Below are 23294 nucleotides of genomic sequence, written 5' to 3' on the forward strand. Positions count from 1 at the left end.
TTTTAAGAAACTTTCTAATTGACTCCTATTATCAAATTGCCTTCATTCTCTTGGTATCTTTATTTGAAATGCAAGAATGTAAGTTTAGATGCCGGCCCATTTATGGTGAACAAACTGGGTTGCTCTTGCTGATTGGTGGATAAATTCACCCACCAATAAAAAGGTGCTTTCCATGGTCTTAACCAAAAAAAATAGCTTAGATGCCTTCCTTTTCAAATAAAGAAAGCAAGAGAACAAAGAAAAATTGATAATAGGTGTAAATTAGAAAATTGCCTAAAATTGCATGCTCTATCTGAATCACGAAAGAAAAAATTTGGGTTCAGTGTCCCTTTAAGGGCTAAATCGATTGTTGATTTAAGTTATTTTTGAAAGTTTGAAGTAATTTTCACACTTGTATTGTTTGGGGAACGTTTTTATCGCCAGGCACTAGTTTAGGCACCTTCCCAGTCAGGAAGGGCCTTTCACTATAGTAGGCAGAGCCTCATTTTCGCGCCATTATTGCGCAGTTACTTTTGAGTACAGTGCATGCAGCTGCATGTGTGAGGGTCTGGTATCCACTAAAAACGTTCCTAGAAGGCTTGAATTGGTATCGTATACCCCCCTGGGATTAGTAAAGTCGCAACAAAGGCTGTGGCTGGGACTGTAGTGGGGTTAAAATTGCAAACGGCTCCGGTTTCCACATTTTAAGGGTTAACAGCTTGAAAATTGGGGTGCAATACTTTGAATTCATTAAGACACTGTGCTGAAAATTTGGTAAAGATTGGATAATTCCTTCATAGTTTTTCACATAATCAGTAATAAAGTGTGCCCTGTTTAACATTTAAAGAGACAGTAACGTTTTTGTTTTAAAACGGGTTTTGTGCTTTATTAACCAGTTTAAGCCTGTTTAACATGTCTGTACCTTCAGATAGATCATGTTCTGTATGTATGGAAGCCAATGTGGTTCCCCCTTCAAATATATGTGATAATTGTGCCATAGCGTCCAAACATAGTAAGGACAGTACTGTCACAAATAGTAAGGTTGCCCAGGATGATTCCAGTCGGACAACATGACGACTGTAGCTTACATCAATCATCAGGGGGGAACAAAGAGTTCCTTGGCGATGAGAGAGGTATCCAAAATCATCAAATGGGCGGAGGATCACTCCTGCCACCTATCTGCAATCCACATCCCAGGAGTAGACAACTGGGAGGCGGATTACCTGAGTCGTCAGACTTTTCATCCGGGGTAGTGGGAACTCCACCCGGAGGTGTTTGCACAGTTGACTCAATTATGGGGCATTCCAGACATGGATCTGATGGCGTCCCGTCAGAACTTCAAGGTTCCTTACTACGGGTCCAGATCCAGGGATCCCAAGGCGACTCTAGTGGATGCATTAGTGGCGCCTTGGTCGTTCAACCTAGCTTATGCGTTTCCACCATTTCCTCTCCTCCCCAGGCTCGTAGCCAGGATCAAACAGGAGAAGGCCTCGGTGATTCTGATAGCTCCTGCGTGGCCGCGCAGGACTTGGTATGCAGACCTGGTGAATATGTCATCGGCTCCACCATGGAAGCTACCTTTGAGACAGGATCTTCTAATACAAGGTCCATTCGAACATCCAAATCTAGTTTCTCTACAGCTGACTGCTTGGAAATTGAACGTTTGATCTTATCCAAGCGTGGGTTTTCAGATTCTGTGATAGATACTCTGGTCCAAGCCAGAAAACCTGTGACTAGAAAGATTTACCATAAAATATGGAAAAGATATATCTGTTGGTGTGAATCCAAGGGATTCTCCTGGAGTAAGATTAAAATTCCTAAGATCCTCTCCTTTCTTCAAGAAGGTTTGGATATGGGATTGTCAGCGAGTTCTCTAAAAGGACAGATTTCTGCTTTATCTGTCTTATTACACAAACGACTGGCAGATGTGCCAGATGTACAAGCTTTTGTACAGGCCTTGGTCAGAATCAAGCCTGTTTACAGACCTTTGACTCCTCCTTGGAGTCTAAATTTAGTTCTTTCAGTTCTTCAAGGGGTTCCGTTTGAACCCTTACATTCCATAGATATCAAGTTACTATCTTGGAAAGTTCTGTTTTTGGTTGCTATTTCTTCTGCAAGAAGAGTGTCTGAATTATCTGCTCTGCAGTGTAACCCACCCTATCTGGTGTTCCATTCAGATAAGGTCGTTTTGCGTACTAAGCCTGTTTTTCTTCCGAAGGTTGTTTCCAACAGGAATATTAACCAGGAAATAGTTGTTCCTTCTCTGTGTCCGAATCCAGTTTCTAAGAAGGAACGTTTGTTACACAATTTAGATGTAGTTCGTGCTTTAAAGTTCTATTTAGAAGCAACTAAGGATTTTAGACAAACCTCATCTTTGTTTGTCGTTTACTCTGGTAAGAGGAGAGGACAAAAAGCTACGGCTACCTCTCTGTCTTTCTGGCTGAAAAGCATTATCCGATTGGCTTATGAGACTGCCGGACGGCAGCCTCCTGAACGAATCACTGCTCACTCCACTAGAGCTGTGGCTTCCACATGGGCCTTCAAGAACGAGGCTTCTGTTGATCAGATATGTAAGGCAGCGACTTGGTCTTCTCTGCACACTTTTGCCAAATTCTACAAATTTGATACTTATGCTTCTTCGGAGGCTATTTTTGGGAGAAAGGTTTTGCAAGCCGTGGTGCCTTCTGTTTAGGTAACCTGATTTGCTCCCTCCCTTCATCCGTGTCCTAAAGCTTTGGTATTGGTTCCCACAAGTTATGGATGACGCCGTGGACCGGACACACCAATGTTGGAGAAAACAGAATTTATGCTTACCTAATAAATTACTTTCTCCAACGGTGTGTCCGGTCCACGGCCCGCCCTGGTTTTTTAATCAGGTTTGAAAAATTTCTTTCTCTATACACTACAGTCACCACGGCACCCTATAGTTTCTCCTTTTTTTCTCCTAACCGTCGGTCAAATGACTGGGGGGGGCGGAGCCTGGGAGGGGCTATATGGACAGCTTTTGCTGTGCTCTTTGCCATTTCCTGTTGGGGAAGAGAATATTCCCACAAGTTATGGATGACGCCGTGAACCGGACACACCGTTGGAGAAAGAAATTTATCAGGTAAGCATAAATTCTGTTTTTTCTTCGTTCTCTTGCTATCTTTATTTGAAAAAGAAGGCATCTCAGCTAAGGAGCCAGCAAATTGTTGGTTCAGTACCATGGACAGCACTTTTTTATTGGTGCTGTCTAATCAGCAAGGCCAACCCAGGTTGTTCACCAGAAATGGGCCGGCATCTAAACTTACATTCTTGCTTTTCAAATAAACATACCAAGAGAATGAAAAAAAAGTGATAATAGGAGTAAATTAGAAAGTTGCTTAAAATTGCATGCTCTATCTGAATCACGAAAGAAAATGTTTGGGTTCAGTGTCCCTTTAAGTAGTCTTGTCAGCCTCTCAGTGAGAGCATTGAGTCTGGAGATGCAGGGAGAGTCTTTCTGCAAACCCATCCAGACTCGTATTAACAGCTCCTTAAGCAATCAGTGTTGATGAGTTTCACTGCCTGCTTTTTCACTCAAGTCCATGTCAGGAGCGATGCTACAAGACTGTCAAACTTGAGAGGCTGTGTTTCTGTTCCATGGCATAGATTCCTGTAAGATAGTTTCATTTTATACATTTTATGATAACGCTAGAACACAGGGTCACAGTGTGGCTCCTTTTATCTGCATGGAATCAAGGGTTAATATCTCCGGAAGGGGATTATTGAACAGGGGGGATTAATTACATAATGTAAATATTTTGTTTATGCTGCGACGTGTGAGATGAGGGTCAGGCAGATGTTAGAATGTACAGGTTTTATTTTCATTTTTTATTAGCTGCGCAGCCTGTTAGACTTGGCACGCTTTTAGCTGCAGCAGGGGCGGTCCTGTGCGGCGCACCACGTGACCGGGTGTGGTAACACTGTTCTCTTCTTCCTGACCGTGCAGTTTACCGGAGACAAAGCGGTATCTCTGTTGGGCCTGGATCATAGGAGGTGGTGAGTGCCCCAACCATTGGGGGTAAAAAGGTGCCATTTACTTTTTCTACTGTACATTTATAAGCGCACGCTATGGAGGACTTTGATACATTAGAGGGTACTCCCTCTTTACCGAAATCCAATGCCTGTCTATATTGTGAGGAGGCCACAGTATATCCACCTGCTCAATTATGTTCCTCATGCCTCGATAAAGTAATTTTAATTTTGCCATCCACCTCTGAGGAGTCTCTATCCCGTGAGGTGCGCACCCTACAGTCATATCCAAATACACATGCAGCTTCCCATAACACTCCTAATCCTCCATCTGGAGGGGCCCTTTTACCACCAGACTTTACTGAGCAGTTACAAACGGCAGCGTCTGCGGCTTTCAGTGCTTTACCTCCCCCTGCTAAGCGCAAGTGAAAGGTTAAATATTGCTATCCTCAGCGGTCATCCACTATCTTACTGGATTTATCTGATACTAGATTATCCGCTGATGAAGACACCTCTGATACTTCAGAGGATGCTCTTTCTTGGTTGGAATCTGCTGCCCCCGGCCGCGGAGGAACTAGAATTTAGATTTAGGATTGAACGCTTACACTTTCTGCTAAAGGAAGTGTTGGCTACTTTGGAAGTTCCCGAACCTAAATTACCTGAGGAACCGTGTATTCCTAATATATATAAAGTTTACGAGGACAGGATTGTACCACAGACTTTCTTGGTTCCCGTTAAGATGGCGAACATTATTAAGAACGAATGGGAAAGAATTGGCTCTTCTTTTTCCCCTTCTTATTTTAAGAAATTGTTCCCGGTTACGGATTCTCAATTAGAGTTGTGGGGTTCTGTCCCTAAGGTGTATGGCGTTGTCTCCACTCTGACTAAACGCACTACTATCCCGCTTGAGGATAGTTCGTCGTTTAAGGAGCCCATGGATAAGAAACTAGAAACTCTATTAAGAAAAATGTTTCAGCATATGGGATATTTGTTTTAACCGGCTTTTGCTGCAGTTGCTGGAGCGGCTGCCTACTGGTGCTACTCCCTATCTGAGTTAATTGAGGTGGAGGGTCCCCTCGACGAGATCCAGGAAAGAATTAAGGCCTTAAGGGTAGCTAATTCATTTGTGACAAAATATGCAGATTATTCGGCTGAATGCCAAGGCTTCAGGTTTTTTTGTCCTAACCCGGTGGGCACTTTGGCTGAAGTCTTGGTCTGCGGACATGAGTTCAAAATCTAGACTCCTTTCCCTCCCATTTAAGGGAAAGATTCTTTTTGGTCCAGGCATGTACTGGAGGTAAGGGTGCCTTTTTACCGCAGGATAAGAAGATAAAACCCAAGGGACAAGGTCCTAATTTTCATTTCTTTCATTCAGATAAAGTCCAACGTCAGCAACCCTCTGCAAAGCCTGAGCAGTCTTAGGGAACTTGGAAGCCGAATCAATCTTGGAATAAATCAAAGCAGAACAAGAAGCCCACCAAGTCAAAGTCAGCATTAAGGGGTGGCCCCCAATCCGGCTCGGGATCTGGTAGGGGGCAGACTGTCATTCTTTTCAGAAGCTTGGTTTGGGGACGTGCAAAACCCGTGGGTCCTGGAAGTCATCGCTCAGGGATACAGGATAGGTTTCAAGCCTCATCCTCCCAGGGGCAGATTCCTATTATCAAACCTGTCTTCAAGACCAGAAGCAGGGACGCTTTTCTAGGGTGCGTGAGGGATCTCTCCTCCATGGGGGTCATTGTACCGGTACTGCCAGTGGAGAGAGGTCTGGGCTACTACTCAAACCTCTTTGTGGTCTCAAAGAAGGAAGGTACTTTTCGCCCGATTCTGGACCTAAAATGTTTGAACAAATTCCTATCTGTTCCCCCGTTCAAGATGGAGACAATAAGGTCCATTCTTCCCTTAGTTCAGAAAGGACACTTCATGACCACGATAGACCTGAAGGATGCCTACCTTCACGTCCCTTTTCACAGGGAACATGTCAAGTTCCTAAGATTTGCATTCCTGAACCAACACTTCCAGTTTATTGCACTTCCATTTGGTCTAGCTACTGCCCCAAGAGTCTTTACGAAGGTTCTGGGGTTTCTGCTCACAGTGGTCAGAACCAGGGGTATAGCAGTGGCGCCTTACTTAGACGATATTCAGGTTCAGGCACTATCCTGTCGTCTGACAGAAGACCATTCGGAAGTCCATCTTTCTCTTCTTCGATCTCATGGATGGAAGATAAACTTAGAAAATAGTTTTCTTATTCCCAGTACCAGGGTGGAATTCCTGGGTACGATAATAGACTCCATATCCATGAGGATATTCCTTACAGACCAGAGACGTTACAAGCTAACTTCCAATTGTCTTGCCCTCCAGACCCCCTTAAGGCCCTCTGTGGCTCGGTGTATGGTGGTAATTGGTCTCATAGTGTCCTGCATTGACATCATTCTTTTTGCCAGATTCCATCTCAAACCTCTTCAACTATGCATGCTGAGACAGTGGAACGGCAACCATGCAGATCTGTCTCAACAGATTTCTCTGGACAACCGGTCGAGAGAATCGCTCTCCTGGTGGCTCTGTCCAGATCACCTGTCCCCAAGGGACATCCTTCTTGAGACCGTCCTGGGAGATTGTGACTACGGACGTGAGTCTCACAGAATGGGGAGCTATTTGGAGTGCCAGGAAGGCATAGGGCCTATGGACTCGAGAGAAATCCTTCCTACCGATCAACATTCTGGAACTTCGAGCAATCTTCAATGCTCTGAAGGCTTGGCCTCTTCTGGGTGCGTCCCAGTTTGTCAGATGCCAATCAGAACACATAATTTCACTGGCTTACATCAACCATCAGGGGGGAACGAGAAGCTCCCTAGCAATGAGGGAAGTATCTCAGATTCTGGAGTAGGAGGAGGCCCACAGCTGATGGCTGTCAGGGATCAACATTCCGGGTGTGGACAACAGGGAAGCGGATTTCCGCAGCAGACAATCATCCGGGGGCATGGTCTCTCCATCCCAAGGTGTTTGCGGAGATTTGCTCCAGATTAGCAATGCCTTGAAGGTTCAGTCTGATCTATATTTTTCCGCCGTTACCACTTCTCCCTCGTGTAGTGGCCAACATCAAACAGGAGCATGTATCAGTAATTCTAATTGCTCCATCTTGGCCGCGGAGGATGTGGTTCGCGGACCTGTTGGGGATGTCATCATCTCCTCCATGGAGGTTACCTTGTCGCAGGGACCTGCTGGGTCAAGGCCCCTCTGTTCATCAAAATCTAGATTCTCTGAGGCTGACTGCGTGGAGATTGAACTCTTAGTACTAGTTTCTCGGAGAGAGTTATTGATACTCTCATTCAGGCGCGTAAGCCGGTCATTCGTCGCATCTATCATAAGTTGTGGAGGACCTACTTATTCTGGTGTGATTTCCATGGCATAAGGTCAGGGTTTCCAGGATTCTTTTCTTTCTCCAGGATGGTCTGGAGAAGGGCCTTTCTGCTAGCTCTCTTAAGGGACAGATTTCAGCCCTATCTGTTTTATTGTACAAGAGGCTCGCTGAGCTTCCAGATGTCCAGTCTTTTGTTCAGGCTCTGACTAGAATCAGGCCGGTGTTTAGATCTATCGCTCTTCCTTGGAGTTTAAATCTTGTTCCTAAAAGTTTGCAGAAGGCTCCGTTTGAGCCTATGCATGTAGTTGATATCAAATTACTATCTTAGTACATACATATTAAGAAGGAAAACATAAATTATGTTTACCAGATAATTTCCTTACCTTCTGTATGAGAAGAGTCCACGGCCCCCGCCCGTATTCTCAGTTAGGCGGACCTAATTTTTTATTTTTTTCTTCTGGCACCATTTACACCCTGATATTTCTCCTACTGTCCCTTGTTCCCTCTGCAGAATGACTGGGGGATGAGGGAAGTGGGGGGGAGGTATTTAACCCTTTGGCTGGGGTGTCTTTGCCTCCTCCTGATGGCCAGATTCAGTATTTCCCACAAGTAAAGAATGAAGCCGTGGACTCTCCTCATACAGAAGGAAAGGAAATTATCTGGTAAGCATAATTTATGTTTTCTTATGGGAAATATGCATTATTTTTATTGTCATAGAAGTTGACAGCTTTCTGTTTTAAAAAGGCTCTTTATGTAAGAGCTGATTACTAGAACAGGTTCCCTTTTGGTTAAGGTTGAGATGAATTTAGGAATGCAGTGTTTCTACATTTTAACTAGTAAAGCATTTAAAGGGACAATAATGGGAAACTTAAATGTTTACTATTCAGAGCATATAAATTTCTAATTTACTCCTATTATCAAATTTGCTTTCCGTTTGTTTTTTTTTAAATCCTTGCTGGCTGAACTAGATGAACATATCAGGTGAGCCTATCGCAAAAGGCATATAAGCACAGCCAATCGGCAGCTAGCTCCCAGTAATGCATTGCGGCAACTGGCCCTTTCAATAAAGGATACCAAGAAATTGATTAATTTGATAATTAAATTGAAAAATTGTTATGACATACTCTGCCAGGCTTGTGAAAGCTTAATTTTGAGTTTACTATCCTTTTTAACTTGGTCTTGAATAACACTTGTGTACATTTTACATTTTAAATAAATTGATGTTCCTTATTGCAGAACATTCTGGAGGTTTTTATAAAAAAAAACTGTGTTGAACAACCTAAAGGATAAATCTTTACTAAAGAAAACAATCCATTAAAATAAACCCTGTTCTGTTTTATAAAAGTGTATCATATTTGATATAATGTTTACAGTTTGTATGGTTAGTCACATGTGGCAGTTTGCTTTGTATTTTGTATATGTGCAATATTCATGAAAGTTACTTTTTTATTTGTCCTTCCAGGACTTGAAAATGAAATGCTGTACAGGACCTCTGGCTCAGAGTTTAGACACACTTTAAAAACCGGTAAGAACCAGTTTCCACATGGTTAGAAAACAGATCTTTGTAACTGTGAGTGAATTGGTGGCACAAATATAACCAATTTTGTTAGCAATAATAAAATAATTTAAATAATGGTAGGCCAGGTAAGGAAAATCTATACAGACTATATTCAATTCAAAATTAGCAAATGCATATGTATATATGCATGTGTGTGTATATGTGTATGTATATGTATATATATATATATATAATTTGTGTGTGTGTATATATATGTGTATATGTGTATATATATATATATAAATTTCTCCAACATAGGTGTGTCCGGTCCACGGCGTCATCCTTACTTGTGGGATATTCTCTTCCCCAACAGGAAATGGCAAAGAGCCCAGCAAAGCTGGTCACATGATCCCTCCTAGGCTCCGCCTACCCCAGTCATTCTCTTTGCCGTTGTACAGGCAACATCTCCACGGAGATGGCTTAGAGTTTTTTAGTGTTTAACTGTAGTTTTTATTATTCAATCAAGAGTTTGTTATTTTAAAATAGTGCTGGTATGTACTATTTACTCAGAAACAGAAAAGAGATGAAGATTTCTGTTTGTATGAGGAAAATGATTTTAGCACCGTAACTAAAATCCATGGCTGTTCCACACAGGACTGTTGAGAGCAATTAACTTCAGTTGGGGGAACAGTGTGCAGTCTCTTACTGCTTGAGGTATGACACATTCTAACAAGACGATGTAATGCTGGAAGCTGTCATTTTCCCTATGGGATCCGGTAAGCCATGTTTATTAAGATAGTAAATAAGGGCTTCACAAGGGCTTATTAAGACTGTAGACTTTTTCTGGGCTAAATCGATTCATTATTAACACATATTTAGCCTTGAGGAATCATTTATTCTGGGTATTTTGATATGATTATATCGGCAGGCACTGTTTTTGACACCTTATTCTTTAGGGGCTTTCCCTAATCATAGTCAGAGCCTCATTTTCGCGCCGGTATGGCGCACTTGTTTTTGAGGACAGCATGGCATGCAGCTGCATGTGTGTGGAGCTCTGATACATAGAAAAGTCTTTCTGAAGGCATCATTTGGTATCGTATTCCCCTTTGGGCTTGGTTGGGTCTCAGCAAAGCAGATTCCAGGGACTGTAAAGGGGTTAAATATAAAAACGGCTCCGGTTCCGTTATTTTAAGGGTTAAAGCTTCCAAATTTGGTGTGCAATACTTTTAAGGCTTTAAGACACTGTGGTGAAATTTTGGTGAATTTTGAACAATTCCTTCATACTTTTTCGCAATTGCAGTAATAAAGTGTGTTTAGTTTAAAATTTAAAGTGACAGTAACGGTTTTATTTTAAAACGTTTTTTGTGCTTTGTTATCAAGTTTATGCCTGTTTAACATGTCTGAACTACCAGATAGATTGTGTTCTGACTGTGGGGAAACCAAGGTTCCTTCTCATTTAACTATATGTAAATGATGCCCAAGATGATTCCTCAAGTGAGGGGAGTAAGCATGGTACTGCATCATCCCCTCCTTCGTCTACACCAGTCTTGCCCATACAGGAGGCCCCTAGTACATCTAGTGCGCCAATACTCCTTACTATGCAACATTTAACGGCTGTAATGGATAATTCTATCAAAAACATTTTAGCCAATATGCCCACTTATCAGTGAAAGCGCGACTGCTCTGTTTTAGAAAATTCTGTAGAGCATGAGAACGCTGATGATATGGTTTCTGAAGGGCCCCTACACCAGTCTGAGGGGGCCAGGGAGGTTTTGTCTGAGGGAGAAATTTCAGATTCAGGAAACATTTCTCAACAAGCTGAACCTGATGTGATTACTTTTAAATTTAAGTTGGAACATCTCCGCGCTCTGCTTAAGGAGGTGTTATCCAATTTGGATGATTGTGATTATCTGGTCATTCCAGAACCACTATGTAAAATGGAAAAGTTCTTAGAGGCCCCGGGGCCCCCCGAAGCTTTTCCTATATCCAAGCGGGTGGCGTACATTGTTAGTAAAGAATGGGACAGGCCCGGTATACCTTTAGTACCTCCCCCCATATTTATAAAATTGTTTTCCTATAGTCGACCCCAGAAAGGACTGATGGCAGACAGTCCCCAAGGTCGAGGGGGCGGTTTCTACTCTACACAAGCGCGCCACTATACCCATAGAAGATAGTTGTGCTTTCCAAGATCCTATGGATAAAAAATTAGAAGGTCTGCTAAAGATGTTTGTTCAGCAAGGTTCCCTTCTACAACCAATTGCATGCATTGTCCCTGTCACTGCAGCCGCGTGTTTCTAGTTTGATGAGCTAGGAAAGGCGATTATTAGTAATTCTTCTTCTTATGAGGAGATTATGGACAGAATTCGTGCTCTTAAATTGGCTAATTCTTTCACCCTAGACGCCACCTTGCAATTGGCTAGGTTAGCGGCGAAAAAATTCTGGGTTTGCTATTGTGGCGCAGAGCGCTTTGGTTAAAATCTTGGGCAGCGGATGCGTCTTCCAAGAACAAATTGCTTGACATTCCTTTCAAGGGGAAAACACTCTTTGGCCCTGACTTGAAAGAGATTATCTCTGATATCACTGGGGGCAAGGGCCACGCCCTTCCTCAGGATAGGTCTTTTCAAGACCAAAAATAAACCTAAGTTTCGTCCCTTTCGCAGAAACGGATCAGCCCCAAGGGCTACGTCCTCTAAGCAGGAAGGTAATACTTCTCAAGCCAATCCAGCCTGGAGACCTATGCAAGGCTGGAACAAAGGAAAGCAGGCCAGGAAACCTGCCACTGCTACCAAGACAGCATGAAATGCGGGCCCCCGATCCGGGACCGGATCTGGTGGGGGGCAGACTCTCTCTCTTCGCTCAGGCTGGGGCAAGAGATGTTCTGGATCCTTGGGCGCTAGAAATAGTCTCCCAAGGTTATTCTCTGGAGTTCAAGGGGCTTCCTCCAAGGGGGAGGTTCCACAGGTCTCAGTTGTCTTCAGACCACATAAGAAGACAGGCATTCTTACATTGGGTAGAAGACCTGCTAAAAATGGGAGTGATTCATCCTGTTCCATTAGGAGAACAAGGGATGGGGTTCTACTCCAATCTGTTCATAGTTCCCAAAAAAGAGGGAACGTTCAGACCAATCTTAGATCTCAAGATCTTGAACAAGTTTCTCAAGGTTCCATCGTTCAAGATGGAAACCATTCGAACACTTCTTCCTTCCATCCAGGAAGGTCAATTCATGACCAAGGTGGATTTCAAGGATGCGTATCTACATATTCCTATCCACAAGGAACATCATCGGTTCCTAAGGTTTGAATTCCTGGACAAGCATTTCCAGTTCGTGGCGTTTTCTTTCGGATTAGCCACTGCTCCTAGGATTTTCTCATAGGTACTAGGGTCCCTTCTGGCGGTGCTAAGACCAAGGGGCATTGCTGTAGTACCTTACTTGGACGACATTCTGATTCGAGCGTCGTCCCTTCCTCAAGTAAAGGCTCACACGGACATTGTCCTGGCCTTTCTCAGATCTCACGGATGGAAAGTGAACGTGGAACAGAGTTCTCTATCTCCGTCAACGAGGGTTCCCTTCTTGGGAACTATAATAGACTCTTAGAAATGAGGATTTTTCTGACAGAAGCCAGAAAAACAAAACTTCTAGACTCTTGTCGGATACTTCATTCCGTTCCTCTTCCTTCCATAGCGCAGTGCATGGAAGTGATAGGTTTGATGGTAGCGGCAATGGACATAGTTCCTTTTGTGCGCATTCATCTAAGACCATTACAACTGTTCATGCTCAGTCAGTGGAATGGGGACTATTCAGACTTGTCTCCGAAGATACAAGTAAATCAGAGGACCAGAGACTCATTCCGTTGGTGGCTGTCCCTGGACAACCTGTCACAAGGGATGACCTTCCGCAGACCAGAGTGGGTCATTGTCACGACCGACGCCAGTCTGATGGGCTGGGGCGCGGTCTGGGGATCCCTGAAAGCTCAGGGTCTTTGGTCTCGGGTAGAATCTCTTCTACCGATAAATATTCTGGAACTGAGAGCGATATTCAATGCTCTCAAAGCTTGGCCTCAGCTAGCGAGGGCCAAGTTCATACATCAACCATCAGGGGGGAACAAGGAGTTCCCTAGCGATGGAAGAAGTGACCAAAATCATTCTATGGGCGGAGTCTCACTCCTGCCACCTGTCTGCTATCCACATCCCAGGAGTGGAAAATTGGGAAGCGGATTTTCTGAGTCGTCAGACATTGCATCCGGGGGAGTGGGAACTCCATCCGGAAATCTTTGCCCAAGTCACTCAACCGTGGGGCATTCCAGACATGGATCTGATGGCCTCTCGTCAGAACTTCAGAGTTCCTTACTACGGGTACAGATCCAGGGATCCCAAGGCGGCTCTAGTGGATGCACTAGTAGCACCTTGGACCTTCAAACTAGCTTATGTGTTCCCGCCGTTTCCTCTCATCCCCAGGCTGGTAGCCAGGATCAATCAGGAGAGGGCGTCGGTGATTTTGATAGCTCCTGCGTGGCCACGCAGGACTTGGTATGCAGATCTGGTGAATATGTCATCGGCTCCACCATGGAAGCTACCTTTGAGACGAGACCTTCTTGTTCTAGGTCCGTTCGACCCACTCCAGCTGACTGCTTGGAGATTGAACGCTTGATCTTATCAAAGCGAGGGTTCTCAGATTCTGTTATTAATACTCTTGTTCAGGCCTGAAAGCCTGTAACCAGAAAAATTACCACATAATTTGGTATATCTGTTGGTGTGAATCTGCAGGATTCCCTTGGGACAAGGTTAAGATTCCTAAGAGTCTATCCTTCCTTCGAGAAGGATTGGAAAAAGGATTATCTGCAAGTTCCTTGATGGGACAGATTTCTGCCTTGTCTGTGTTACTTCACAAAAAGCTGGCAGCTGTGCCAGATGTTCTAGCCTTTGTTCAGGCTCTGGTTAGAATCAAGCCTGTTTACAAAATTTTGACTCCTCCTTGGAGTCTCAACCTAGTTCTTTCAGTTCTTCAGGGGGTTCCGTTTGAACCCTTACATTCCGTTGATATTAAGTTATTATCTTGGAAAGTTTTGTTTTTGGTTGCAATTTCTTCTGCTAGAAGAGTTTCAGAATTATCTGCTCTGCAGTGTTCTTCTCCTTATCTGGTGTTCCATGCAGATAAGGTGGTTTTGCGTACTAAACCTGGTTTTCTTCCAAAAGTTGTTTCTAACAAAAACATTAACCAGGAGATAGTTGTGCCTTCTTTGTGTCCTAATCCAGTTTCAAAGAAGGAACGTTTGTTGCACAACTTGGATGTAGTTCGTGCTCTCAAATTTTACTTAGCAGCTACTAAGGATTCAGACAAACTTTGTCTTTGTTTGTTGTTTATTCTGGTAAACGGAGAGGTCAAAAAGCAACTTCTACCTCTCTCTCCTTCTGGATTAAAAGCATTATCCGATTGGCTTATGAGACTGCCGGACGGCAGCCTCCTGAAAGAATCACAGCTCACTCCACTAGGGCTGTGGCTTCCACATGGGCCTTCAAGAACGAGGCTTCTGTTGATCAGATATGTAAGGCAGCGACTTGGTCTTCACTGCACACTTTTTCTAAATTTTACAAATTTGATACTTTTGCTTCTTCTGAGGCTATTTTTGGGAGAAAGGTTTTGCAAGCCGTGGTGCCTTCCATTTAGGTGACCTGATTTGCTCCCTCCCTTCATCCGTGTCCTAAAGCTTTGGTATTGGTTCCCACAAGTAAGGATGACGCCGTGGACCGGACACACCTATGTTGGAGAAAACAGAATTTATGTTTACCTGATAAATTACTTTCTCCAACGGTGTGTCCGGTCCACGGCCCGCCCTGGTTTTTTTAATCAGGTCTGATAATTTATTTTCTTTAACTACAGTCACCACGGTAACATATGGTTTCTCCTATGCAAATATTCCTCCTTAACGTCGGTCGAATGACTGGGGTAGGCGGAGCCTAGGAGGGATCATGTGACCAGCTTTGCTGGGCTCTTTGCCATTTCCTGTTGGGGAAGAGAATATCCCACAAGTAAGGATGACGCCGTGGACCGGACACACCGTTGGAGAAAGTAATTTATCAGGTAAACATAAATTCTGTTACTGTATGTATGTGTGTATATGTATATATATACACACATACACACATACATATGTATATACAGTATACAGTATCTCACAAAAGTGAGTACACCCCTCACATTATTGTAAATATTTTATTATATCTTTTTATGTGACACTGAAGAAATTACACTTTGCTACTGTAGTACTAAATATAAAGTAGTGAGTATACAGCCTGTATAACAGTGTAAATTTGTCCCCTCAAATTAACCCAAGACACAGTCATTAATGTCTAAATCATTGGCAACAAAAGTGAGTACACCCCTAAGTGGAAATGTCCAAATTTGTCCCAAAGCGTCAATTTACCAGCACTGCCTTAAAGGGACATGAAACCCAAATTTTTTATGATTTAGAAAAGAACATACAATTATAAACAACTTTCTAATTTACCTCTATTATCTATTTTGCTTCATTCTCTTGATATTCTTTGCTGAAAAGCATATCTAGATATGCTTAGTAGCTGCTGATTGGTAGCTGCACATAGATGCCTCCTGTGATTGGTTCACTGTGTGCATTGCTATTTCTTCATTAAAGTATATCTAAAGAATAAAGCAAATTAGGTAATAGAAGTAAATTGGAATGTTGTTTAAAATTATATTCTCTACCTTAATCATGAAAGAAAATGTTTGGGTATAGTGTCCCTTTAACCCTCTTGGCATGGAGTTCCCCATAGCTTCACAGGTTGAATTGGAGTCCTCTTCCACTCCTCCATGACAACATCACTGAGCTGGTGGATGTTAGAGACCTTGCACTCCCCCACCTTCCATTTGATGATGCCCCACAGATGCTCAATAGGGTTTAGGTCTGGAGACCTGCTTGGACGGTCCATCACCTTTACCCTCAGCTCCTTTAGCAAGGCAGTGGTCGTCTTCGAGGTGTGTTTGGGGTCGTTATCATGTTGAAATACTGCCCTGTGGCCCAGTCTCCAAAGGGAGGGGGGATCATGCTCTGCTTCAGTATGTCACAGTACATGTTGGCATTCATGGTTCCCTCAATGAACTGTAGCTCCCCAGTGCTGGCAGCACTTATGCAGGCCCAGACCATGACACTCCCACCACCATGCTTGACTGTAGACAAGACACACTTGTCTTTGTACTCCTCACCTTGTTGCCGCCTTGTTGACAAAGTTTGATAATAGTGTAAACTAGAACATTGTTTAAAACTGCATTCTCTTTCTGAACTCTTAATTTTGATTTTCACATCTCTTTAAAAGACATTGGGGCCGAATTATCATTGTGCGAGCGGACATGATCCAATACTGCGGATCATGTCCGCTGCACATCGATAAATGCAGACAGCATACGCTCTCAGCATTTATCATTGCACCAGCAGTTCTTGTGAGCTGCTGGTTCAATACCGCCCCCTACAGATTTGCGGCCAATCTTCCGCTAGCAGGGGGTGTCAATCAACCTGATCGTATTCAATCGGGTTGATTTGTGGCGAGTTCTGTCCGCCGCCTCAGAGCAGACGGACAGGTTATGGAGCAGCGGTCTTTAGACCACTGCTTCATAACTTGTGTTTTCCGGCGAGCCTGAAGGCTCGCCAGAAACACGGGATATCAAGCTCCATACGGAGCTTGATAAATATGCCCCCTTGTGTCAGCACTGAACTATAGAAATTCAAGCACAGAAATATTCCCTGCATTATTATTATTATCAGTTATTTGTAGAGCACCCACAGATTCTGCAGTGCACATAATTACAGCTTTCTTTTATTTCGCCTGCACATTGTTACATGTATATATTGCCTCTTTACAGTGTAAATAACTCACGCCGATTTGTTTCTCTGATAACACATTGGTCTTTGTATAATGTGCCAAGAATTCATTTTATTTGTTATACAGCACTGTGGATTCATTGTGTCAGTGTGCAGGTCTTTTCTTAACTCACAAGGCATAACAGATTATGGAAGGGATGGGCAAAACTATTTAAAACTTAAAGAAAAAAAAAAGAATGCTGTATATTCATAATGTGCAAAAACAAGCTGCAGGGACATTGATCTGGTCTGTCCATGAGGTCTGGGATCAATATTTCTGCTATAAGCTATGCCACGTAGATTTGCAAACTACAAATATACACTTGTAATTTACAGTAGAGGCTAAAAAGTAGCTTTTCTTCATAAATGTTAAGAGTCCACAGCTGCATTCATTACTTTTGGGAAATAAGAACCTGGCCACCAGGTGGAGGCAAAGACACCCCAGCCAAAGTCTTAAATACTCCTCCCACTTCCCTCATCCCCTAGTCATTCTTTGCCTTTCGTCCCAGGAGGTTGACAGAGAAGTGTCAGAAGTTTGTTTTCGTCTCTTATGGAGGGTAGTACTCTTCGACATGGGACAGGAGTTTTAAGTAATCCTATCAGTCTGTCAGTGAGGTCTTGGATGAAAGTTAGAGATGCAGGAAGAGTCTTTCTGCGAAACCATCCCGATTCAATTTCTATCTATCGGGTTCTTGTAAAGCGCGGCTATTCACCCGTAAGGGTCTCAAGGCGCTGAGGGTTGCAGCTCAGTCGAAGAGCCAGGTCTTGAGGTCCTTTCTGAACTTTGTTAGGGTGGTAGCTTGTCTGAAGTGCAGCGGGAGGGTGTTCCAAGTCTTGGCTGCCAGGTGAGAGAAGGATCTGCCTCCTGCTGTGGTTTTCCTGATGCGGGGATGACAGCGAGGGCTTGGTCGGTCGGTCGATCTAAGTTGTCTGGTAGGGGTGTAGAAGGTAACGCGGTGGTTCAAGTATTCGGGACCGATGTTGTGGAGGGCCTTGAATGCGTGGGTGAGAAGCTTGAAGGTTATTCTTTTGTTGATGGGGAGCCAGTGCTGGTCCTGCAGGTGTTTGGTGATCTGGCATTGACGAGGGATGTCAAGGATTATTCTGGTCGAGGAGTTCTGGATGCACTGTAGTCTCTTTTGGAGCTTGATGGTTGTGCCGGCGTAGAGTGCATTACGATAGTCCAGTCGGCTGCTGACGAGGGCGTGAATGACACTCTTCCTGGTCTCGGTTGGGATCCATTTGAAGATCTTTCGCAGCAGGTGAAGTGTGTGGAAGCATGCATAAGAGACGGCGTTGATTTGCCGGTCCATGGAGAGCGATGACTCCAGGATGACGCCTAGATTTCGTGCATGGTCGGTGGGGGTTGGAGGGTGTCCGAGGGCTGTGGGCCACCATGAGTTATTCCAAGCGGATGTGGTGGGACCGAGGAGGAGGACTTCGGTCTTGTCTGCGTTCATCTTTAGGCAGTTGTATTTCATCCAGGTGGTGACTGCTGTCAGCCCTTCGTGGACGTTTCTCTCGGCGGTGGTGGGGTCACTGGTGAGTGAGATGATTAGCTGGATGTTGAGGTTGTGTCGTCGGGCGATGGCGGAGAGAGGGGCCATGTAGATGTTGAATAGGGTGGGGCTCAGCGAAGAGCCTTGGGGTACTCTGCAGCTGATTTCTGTGGGCTTGGAGGTGAAGGGTGGGAGTCTAACTTTCTGGGTTCTGCCGGTGAGGAAGGAGGTGATCCATTCCAGGGCTTTGTCGCGTATGCCGGCATCGTGTAGTCTGTTGCGGAGGGTGAGGTGGGAGACAGTGTCGAATGCTGCTGAGAGGTCTAGGAGAATGAGGGCGGCGGTCTCTCCTCGGTCGAGTAAGGCGAGAATGTCGTCTGTGGCGGTAAGGAGGGCGATCTCGGTGCTGTGGTTGCTCCTGAAACCGGATTGGGAGGAGTCCAGGGTGTGGTTGGCTTCGATGTAGTCAACGAGTTGCGCGTTGATGGACTTCTCAATGACTTTGGCCGCAAAGGGGAGCAAAGAGATTGGGTGGTAGTTCTTTGGATCATTGGGGTCAGCCGTGGGTTTTTTCAGTAGGGGTTTTAATTCTGCGTGCTTCCAGTCATCCGGGAAGGTGCCGGTTTTGATGGAGCAGTTGATGGTGCTGCAGAGCTTGGGGGCGATGGTGTCACCCGCTTTGTTGAAAATATGATGCGGGCATGGGTCCGAGAGTGCTCTGGAGTGGATCGATCTCATGATTCTGATGGTGTCCTCTGTGGTGAGGGGGCTCCAGATGGTCAGTGGGGGGTAGGCGGTGGTGTATTTGGGTGAGGTATCGGTGGGAGTTGGTGGGTAGGCGGTGGTGAATGAGTTCTGGGGCGCGAAGCTGTCATAGATGTCAACGATCTTGTGGTGGAAGTACATTGCGAGGTTATCACAGAGGTTCTGGGAGGGCAGGATGTCGTTGGCGTCGCTGTTGGGATTGGAAAATTCCTTGATGACTGAATAGCTCCTTGCTGTTGTGGACGTTGGCATTGATTCTATCTTGGATGGCTGTCTTCTTGGTGGTTTTGATGAGGTGGTGGTGGGTAGTGACGGCTTCTTTGTAGGCTGTTTTATTTGAGGGGGTCTTGCTGGATCTCCAGGTCCTTTCCAATCGCCTGCAGTGGCATTTGGAGTCCTGGAGGGCAGGGGCGAACCAACTAGCCTTGTTGGTGGGTTGGTGGTTGGACGGTTTCTTGAGAGGGTTGAGGGTGTTGGAGCAGTCTGTGAGCCAGTGGTGGAGGTTGCGGGCGGAGGAGTTGGCATCTGTGGAGGTAGCTAGGGGGCACTTGTTCAGGGTGGAGTGCAGTTGGTCTTCGGTGATGTTGTTCCAGTTTCTGTGTGGTGGGTGGTGCTGCCGGAGGTGTGCGGTGGGTTTGTTGAAGGAAAAATGTATGCAATGGTGGTCGGTCCAATGGAGTTCGGTGATGTGGTTGACTGCGATGTGGTTGCCTGCAGAGAAGATAGCCGGACACACACTTGACCCTAAGTGGGTTGGGGAGTTGACGAGTTGCTTTAGTCCGATGGTTCCAAGGTTTTCTAAGAGGTTGGCAGTGTTGTGGTCATTGGGGTTGTCTAGGTGGAAGTTGAGGTCACCGAGGAGGATGTAGTCTGTTGAGGGGAGGGCGTGGGGTGTGATGAGGTCGGTGATGGAGTCACAGAAGGCAGGACAAGGTCCGGGAGGTCTGTAGATGAGGGTGCCATGGAGGGTAGTGTTGGGACTGACCTGGATCTTGAAGTGTAGGTGTTCCAAGCCTGGTGAGTGGTAGTCAGAGCTGGTTGTGACGTGGAGGGAGTGTTTGTGGATGATGTTCAACTTACTGATTCAGATTCTTCGTTCCTGTGACAAATGCGAATTGGCCCCATTGACTCAGGTCAGTTAGTTATGTTCTTTAGGCCGCCTTGTTCCTTGGGCTCGGGGATTCAAGGGACTGCTGAGCCATCTGCCTCGAGGTGCCCTGTCCTCCGGGAGGCGAGTTCCCTACCGCTCCCTTCCACTACTACACATGCGGGTAAGCCAGGTTATGTTTTTTCCTCCTCGGAGGGCGGATTGTTCCCGCCGGAGTTTGTGGAACGTTTTCGCTTTTGTATACTTTTGGCGCTTGTTCGTCTACAAAGTCCACATGTTTATTTGCGATTGTGCTTGTGCCCGATTGCCCCGGGTCTCTCGGCCATGGGGGGGGGGGCATGTGCAGTTCCCTGTGGGTGTAACTGTTCCTTAGTGTTGTGCCTTTCGTTACAGGCTGGCTCGCCTTCGTGTTCTACTCAGACACGTTTTTGAATTGTTTGGGGACCCTATCCTTCTCGGCTATGGGACTCATCAGTCTCCTACTTCAAATGGCTCACCTCGTTAGACATGGGGGGATGAAGTAATCTCCTTTAAAGGGACACTGAACCCAAAAAATTTTCTTTCATGATTCAGATAGAGCATGAAATTTTAAGCAACTTTCTAATTTACTCTGATTACATTTTCTTCATTCTCTTGGTATCTTTATTTGAAATGCAAGTTTAGATGCTGGCCCATTTTTGATGAACAACCTGGGTTGTTCTTGCTGATTGATTGGATAAATTCATCCACCAATAAAAAAGTGCTGTCCAGAGTGCTAAACCAACCAAAAAGCTTATATGCCTTTTTCAAATAAAGATAGCAAGAGAACAAAAAAATTGATAATCGGAGTAAATTAGAAAGTTGCTTAAAATTTTATGGTTTATCTGAATCACGAAAAAAAAAATTGGGTTCAGGGTCCCTTTAAGTCTTGTTATCGAGATCCTTCCCAGTTTTGTTGGAGGAACAGGGTTTCCATTAGGCTGGTCCTGCGGGTCTTCTGTTCTTCTTGGGCGTTAACCTTCGGGTTGCCTGTCATTTTATTTTATCCGGTTAGGATGAATTTTCTTTTTTTCTTTTGTTCTGTTTCCTTCGGGAGCTTTCTCTGGGATCAATACTCACTGTTTGCTTCTACGGAAGTTGTTCGGGACATGTTAGTCCCATATTTGTTTTTTCTTCCTCCCTCTCTGAGGGCGGATTTAGCCAGCTTGGCAGTTATGACCCAGGTTGCAGGCTGGTGACCTGGGTTGCAGGCTGGTCCTGCTTGGGTTCAGATCTTCTGTCTCGTGTCTTATTCAGACACCTGGCGCCTACCTGGCTGGTCAGGTTGGGGCGCCGAGTGCTCACAATATTATTTATGTTTCTTGTTATTTCATCTAAGCATTCTCAAGAGGACTTGCGGGTCCTTTTGGCTCCTGGGATTGTTTCAGTCCTTAAATAGCCGTCACTCTGGTGACTCGGTCAGTGAATTCTGCTGCGTCACTTTCTGTTGCTTCCGATACCCTCGGGACCTTGAGTATTCCTTCCTACGTGGTGGGAAGGTTAGATGGTTTAGCTCCTCTTTTTCCGCCGTGGGCGGTTTTGCCTTTAGGAGGAATTGGGAATTGTCCTTTTTGGACTTGTTCCTTTAGTGGTTCTCTTCTTCGTTGAGACCTTTTTGGACTTTGTCCGTTTCTCCTTGTGGATTGGGTCACCTTCTGGGGACTTGGATTCCTTTCGGGAGTTGATTGTTCCTTTTTCGGGACATAAGACAGTGGGGTCTTTTTGGGCTCCGGTTAGGGGTCCCTCCCCGATGTTGGGAATGCTCTGCATCTCCTCCTTGGGTAGAAGAGGTCCTAGTGGCTTTCCACTCATATAGTTCAGGTATTGCCTCCATGTGGCATCCAAACCCATGTTTTACTGTCCTCTGACTTTGTATCTGAGGTGATGCGGAGACTTGCTGTTGCTCGGTTTGGGTTACTTGTCCTCACTGTTCCCCTAGAGCTCGTGGCTAGCTGGACAAGTAGCTCAGCATGCTAATGCTTTGTGGTTACTCTGCGTGGTAGCATACCAAGGCTAGCAAGTTCGATCCCTGGCGAGGTCTACTCAGCCTTTCCTCCTTTCGAGGTTGATAAAATGAGAAGCGCCTTGAGTCCCTTAGGGGGATTAGCCACGCTTTTTAAGCACAATCATGTTAATGTTGCTTGGACGCCTATTAGCATCCTCATATGGCCTTGGGAGGCCTTAGTTCTTTGGAGTGTTGGGCTCCTACAAGGGGTGGCCTCTTCCCTTTCGGTCAGGACTTGCAAGGGCTTCTTGTTCTTGACATCCGGATTAATCTGGATTTTTCTCTGGGAGGTCTGTTTTTGATATCAGACAAGTTATTATGTTCCTGGAAGATGTTTAATCTAAACATTTGTGGGGCCTGGGCTTCTTGTCCTTATTCTTCCGGTTGTCAAGGGTTTTACTCTGCGTTTTCACTTTGTGGTTCCCGCTGTGGGATGTTACCAGACCTTATGATCCTAGGGTTGGCCTGGGGGTTCCAGTTTCTGGGGTACTTGGTCTTAGCCCTTGATCTGGATGTTCTGTTTTAAAACTTGGCCAGATTTTCTAAAAGCCCGGGCTTCTTGGAGCTTGTCTTGTCCCAGATATTGTTCCCTTGGGACTGCCAACTGATGTAACCTGATGGTGGGCTTTCCAGCCTAGCAAGCGGAAAGTTTGCAGTTGCTCAGCTATCTCTCCTGTGCCTGGTATGTGTGCTAGCACGATGGTGTTTTAAGGGGTCCTTTCCGTGTTCGTCAGTGACGTGGCCTTGTGTTCTCTCGGTTCTTCCTATGACTTCCTGTCTTATGGGCAGGTGTTTATCGATGCTCTCCTCTTCAGGGGGCTCATTGTCCTCCTTACGGAGGTGTGGTTCCTTTTTTTGGTGGCCTCTCCTATGTTTGGGATGTTGGTTCAGATGTTTTCTCCCGTTCGGAGATTGGTCTGCTCTTTGAGCCATTTTTTTCCATCTGCTGGCTCCCGCATTGAGACTTAGTTGGGTGGCTTTGCTAGTACTCCTTGGGTCTAACGCCTGATCAGTTGTCTCTAGGTTGAAGTGGCTGTGTCCTTTTTTCCGCCCTCTTGGAGGCCGGTCTTGGGGTTCCTTGGTTACCCTGCTTCAGATCTGCCGTTGCTTGGACTGGCCCGGCTAGGTGTAGGATCTGAGATCTGTTGTCATCTTCAGGTCTTGGGGGTGCCAGTGGACCTTTTTTTGAGGTTCTGTGCC

General features: G+C 45.2%; 1 protein-coding gene across 1 annotated transcript in view; it reads left to right on the top strand.

The window, feature by feature from the left end:
- Positions 1–23294, top strand: part of PIK3R2 (phosphoinositide-3-kinase regulatory subunit 2) — a 233576-nt gene that overhangs the window by 138510 nt on the left and 71772 nt on the right. The window contains exon 4 of the mRNA XM_053702938.1: positions 8793–8855. Coding sequence (XP_053558913.1) covers positions 8793–8855 — 63 coding nt within the window. The remainder of the gene's footprint in view (positions 1–8792; positions 8856–23294) is intronic.

Source organism: Bombina bombina, chromosome 2 (assembly GCF_027579735.1).
Source record: "Bombina bombina isolate aBomBom1 chromosome 2, aBomBom1.pri, whole genome shotgun sequence".
NCBI lineage: Eukaryota > Metazoa > Chordata > Amphibia > Anura > Bombinatoridae > Bombina > Bombina bombina.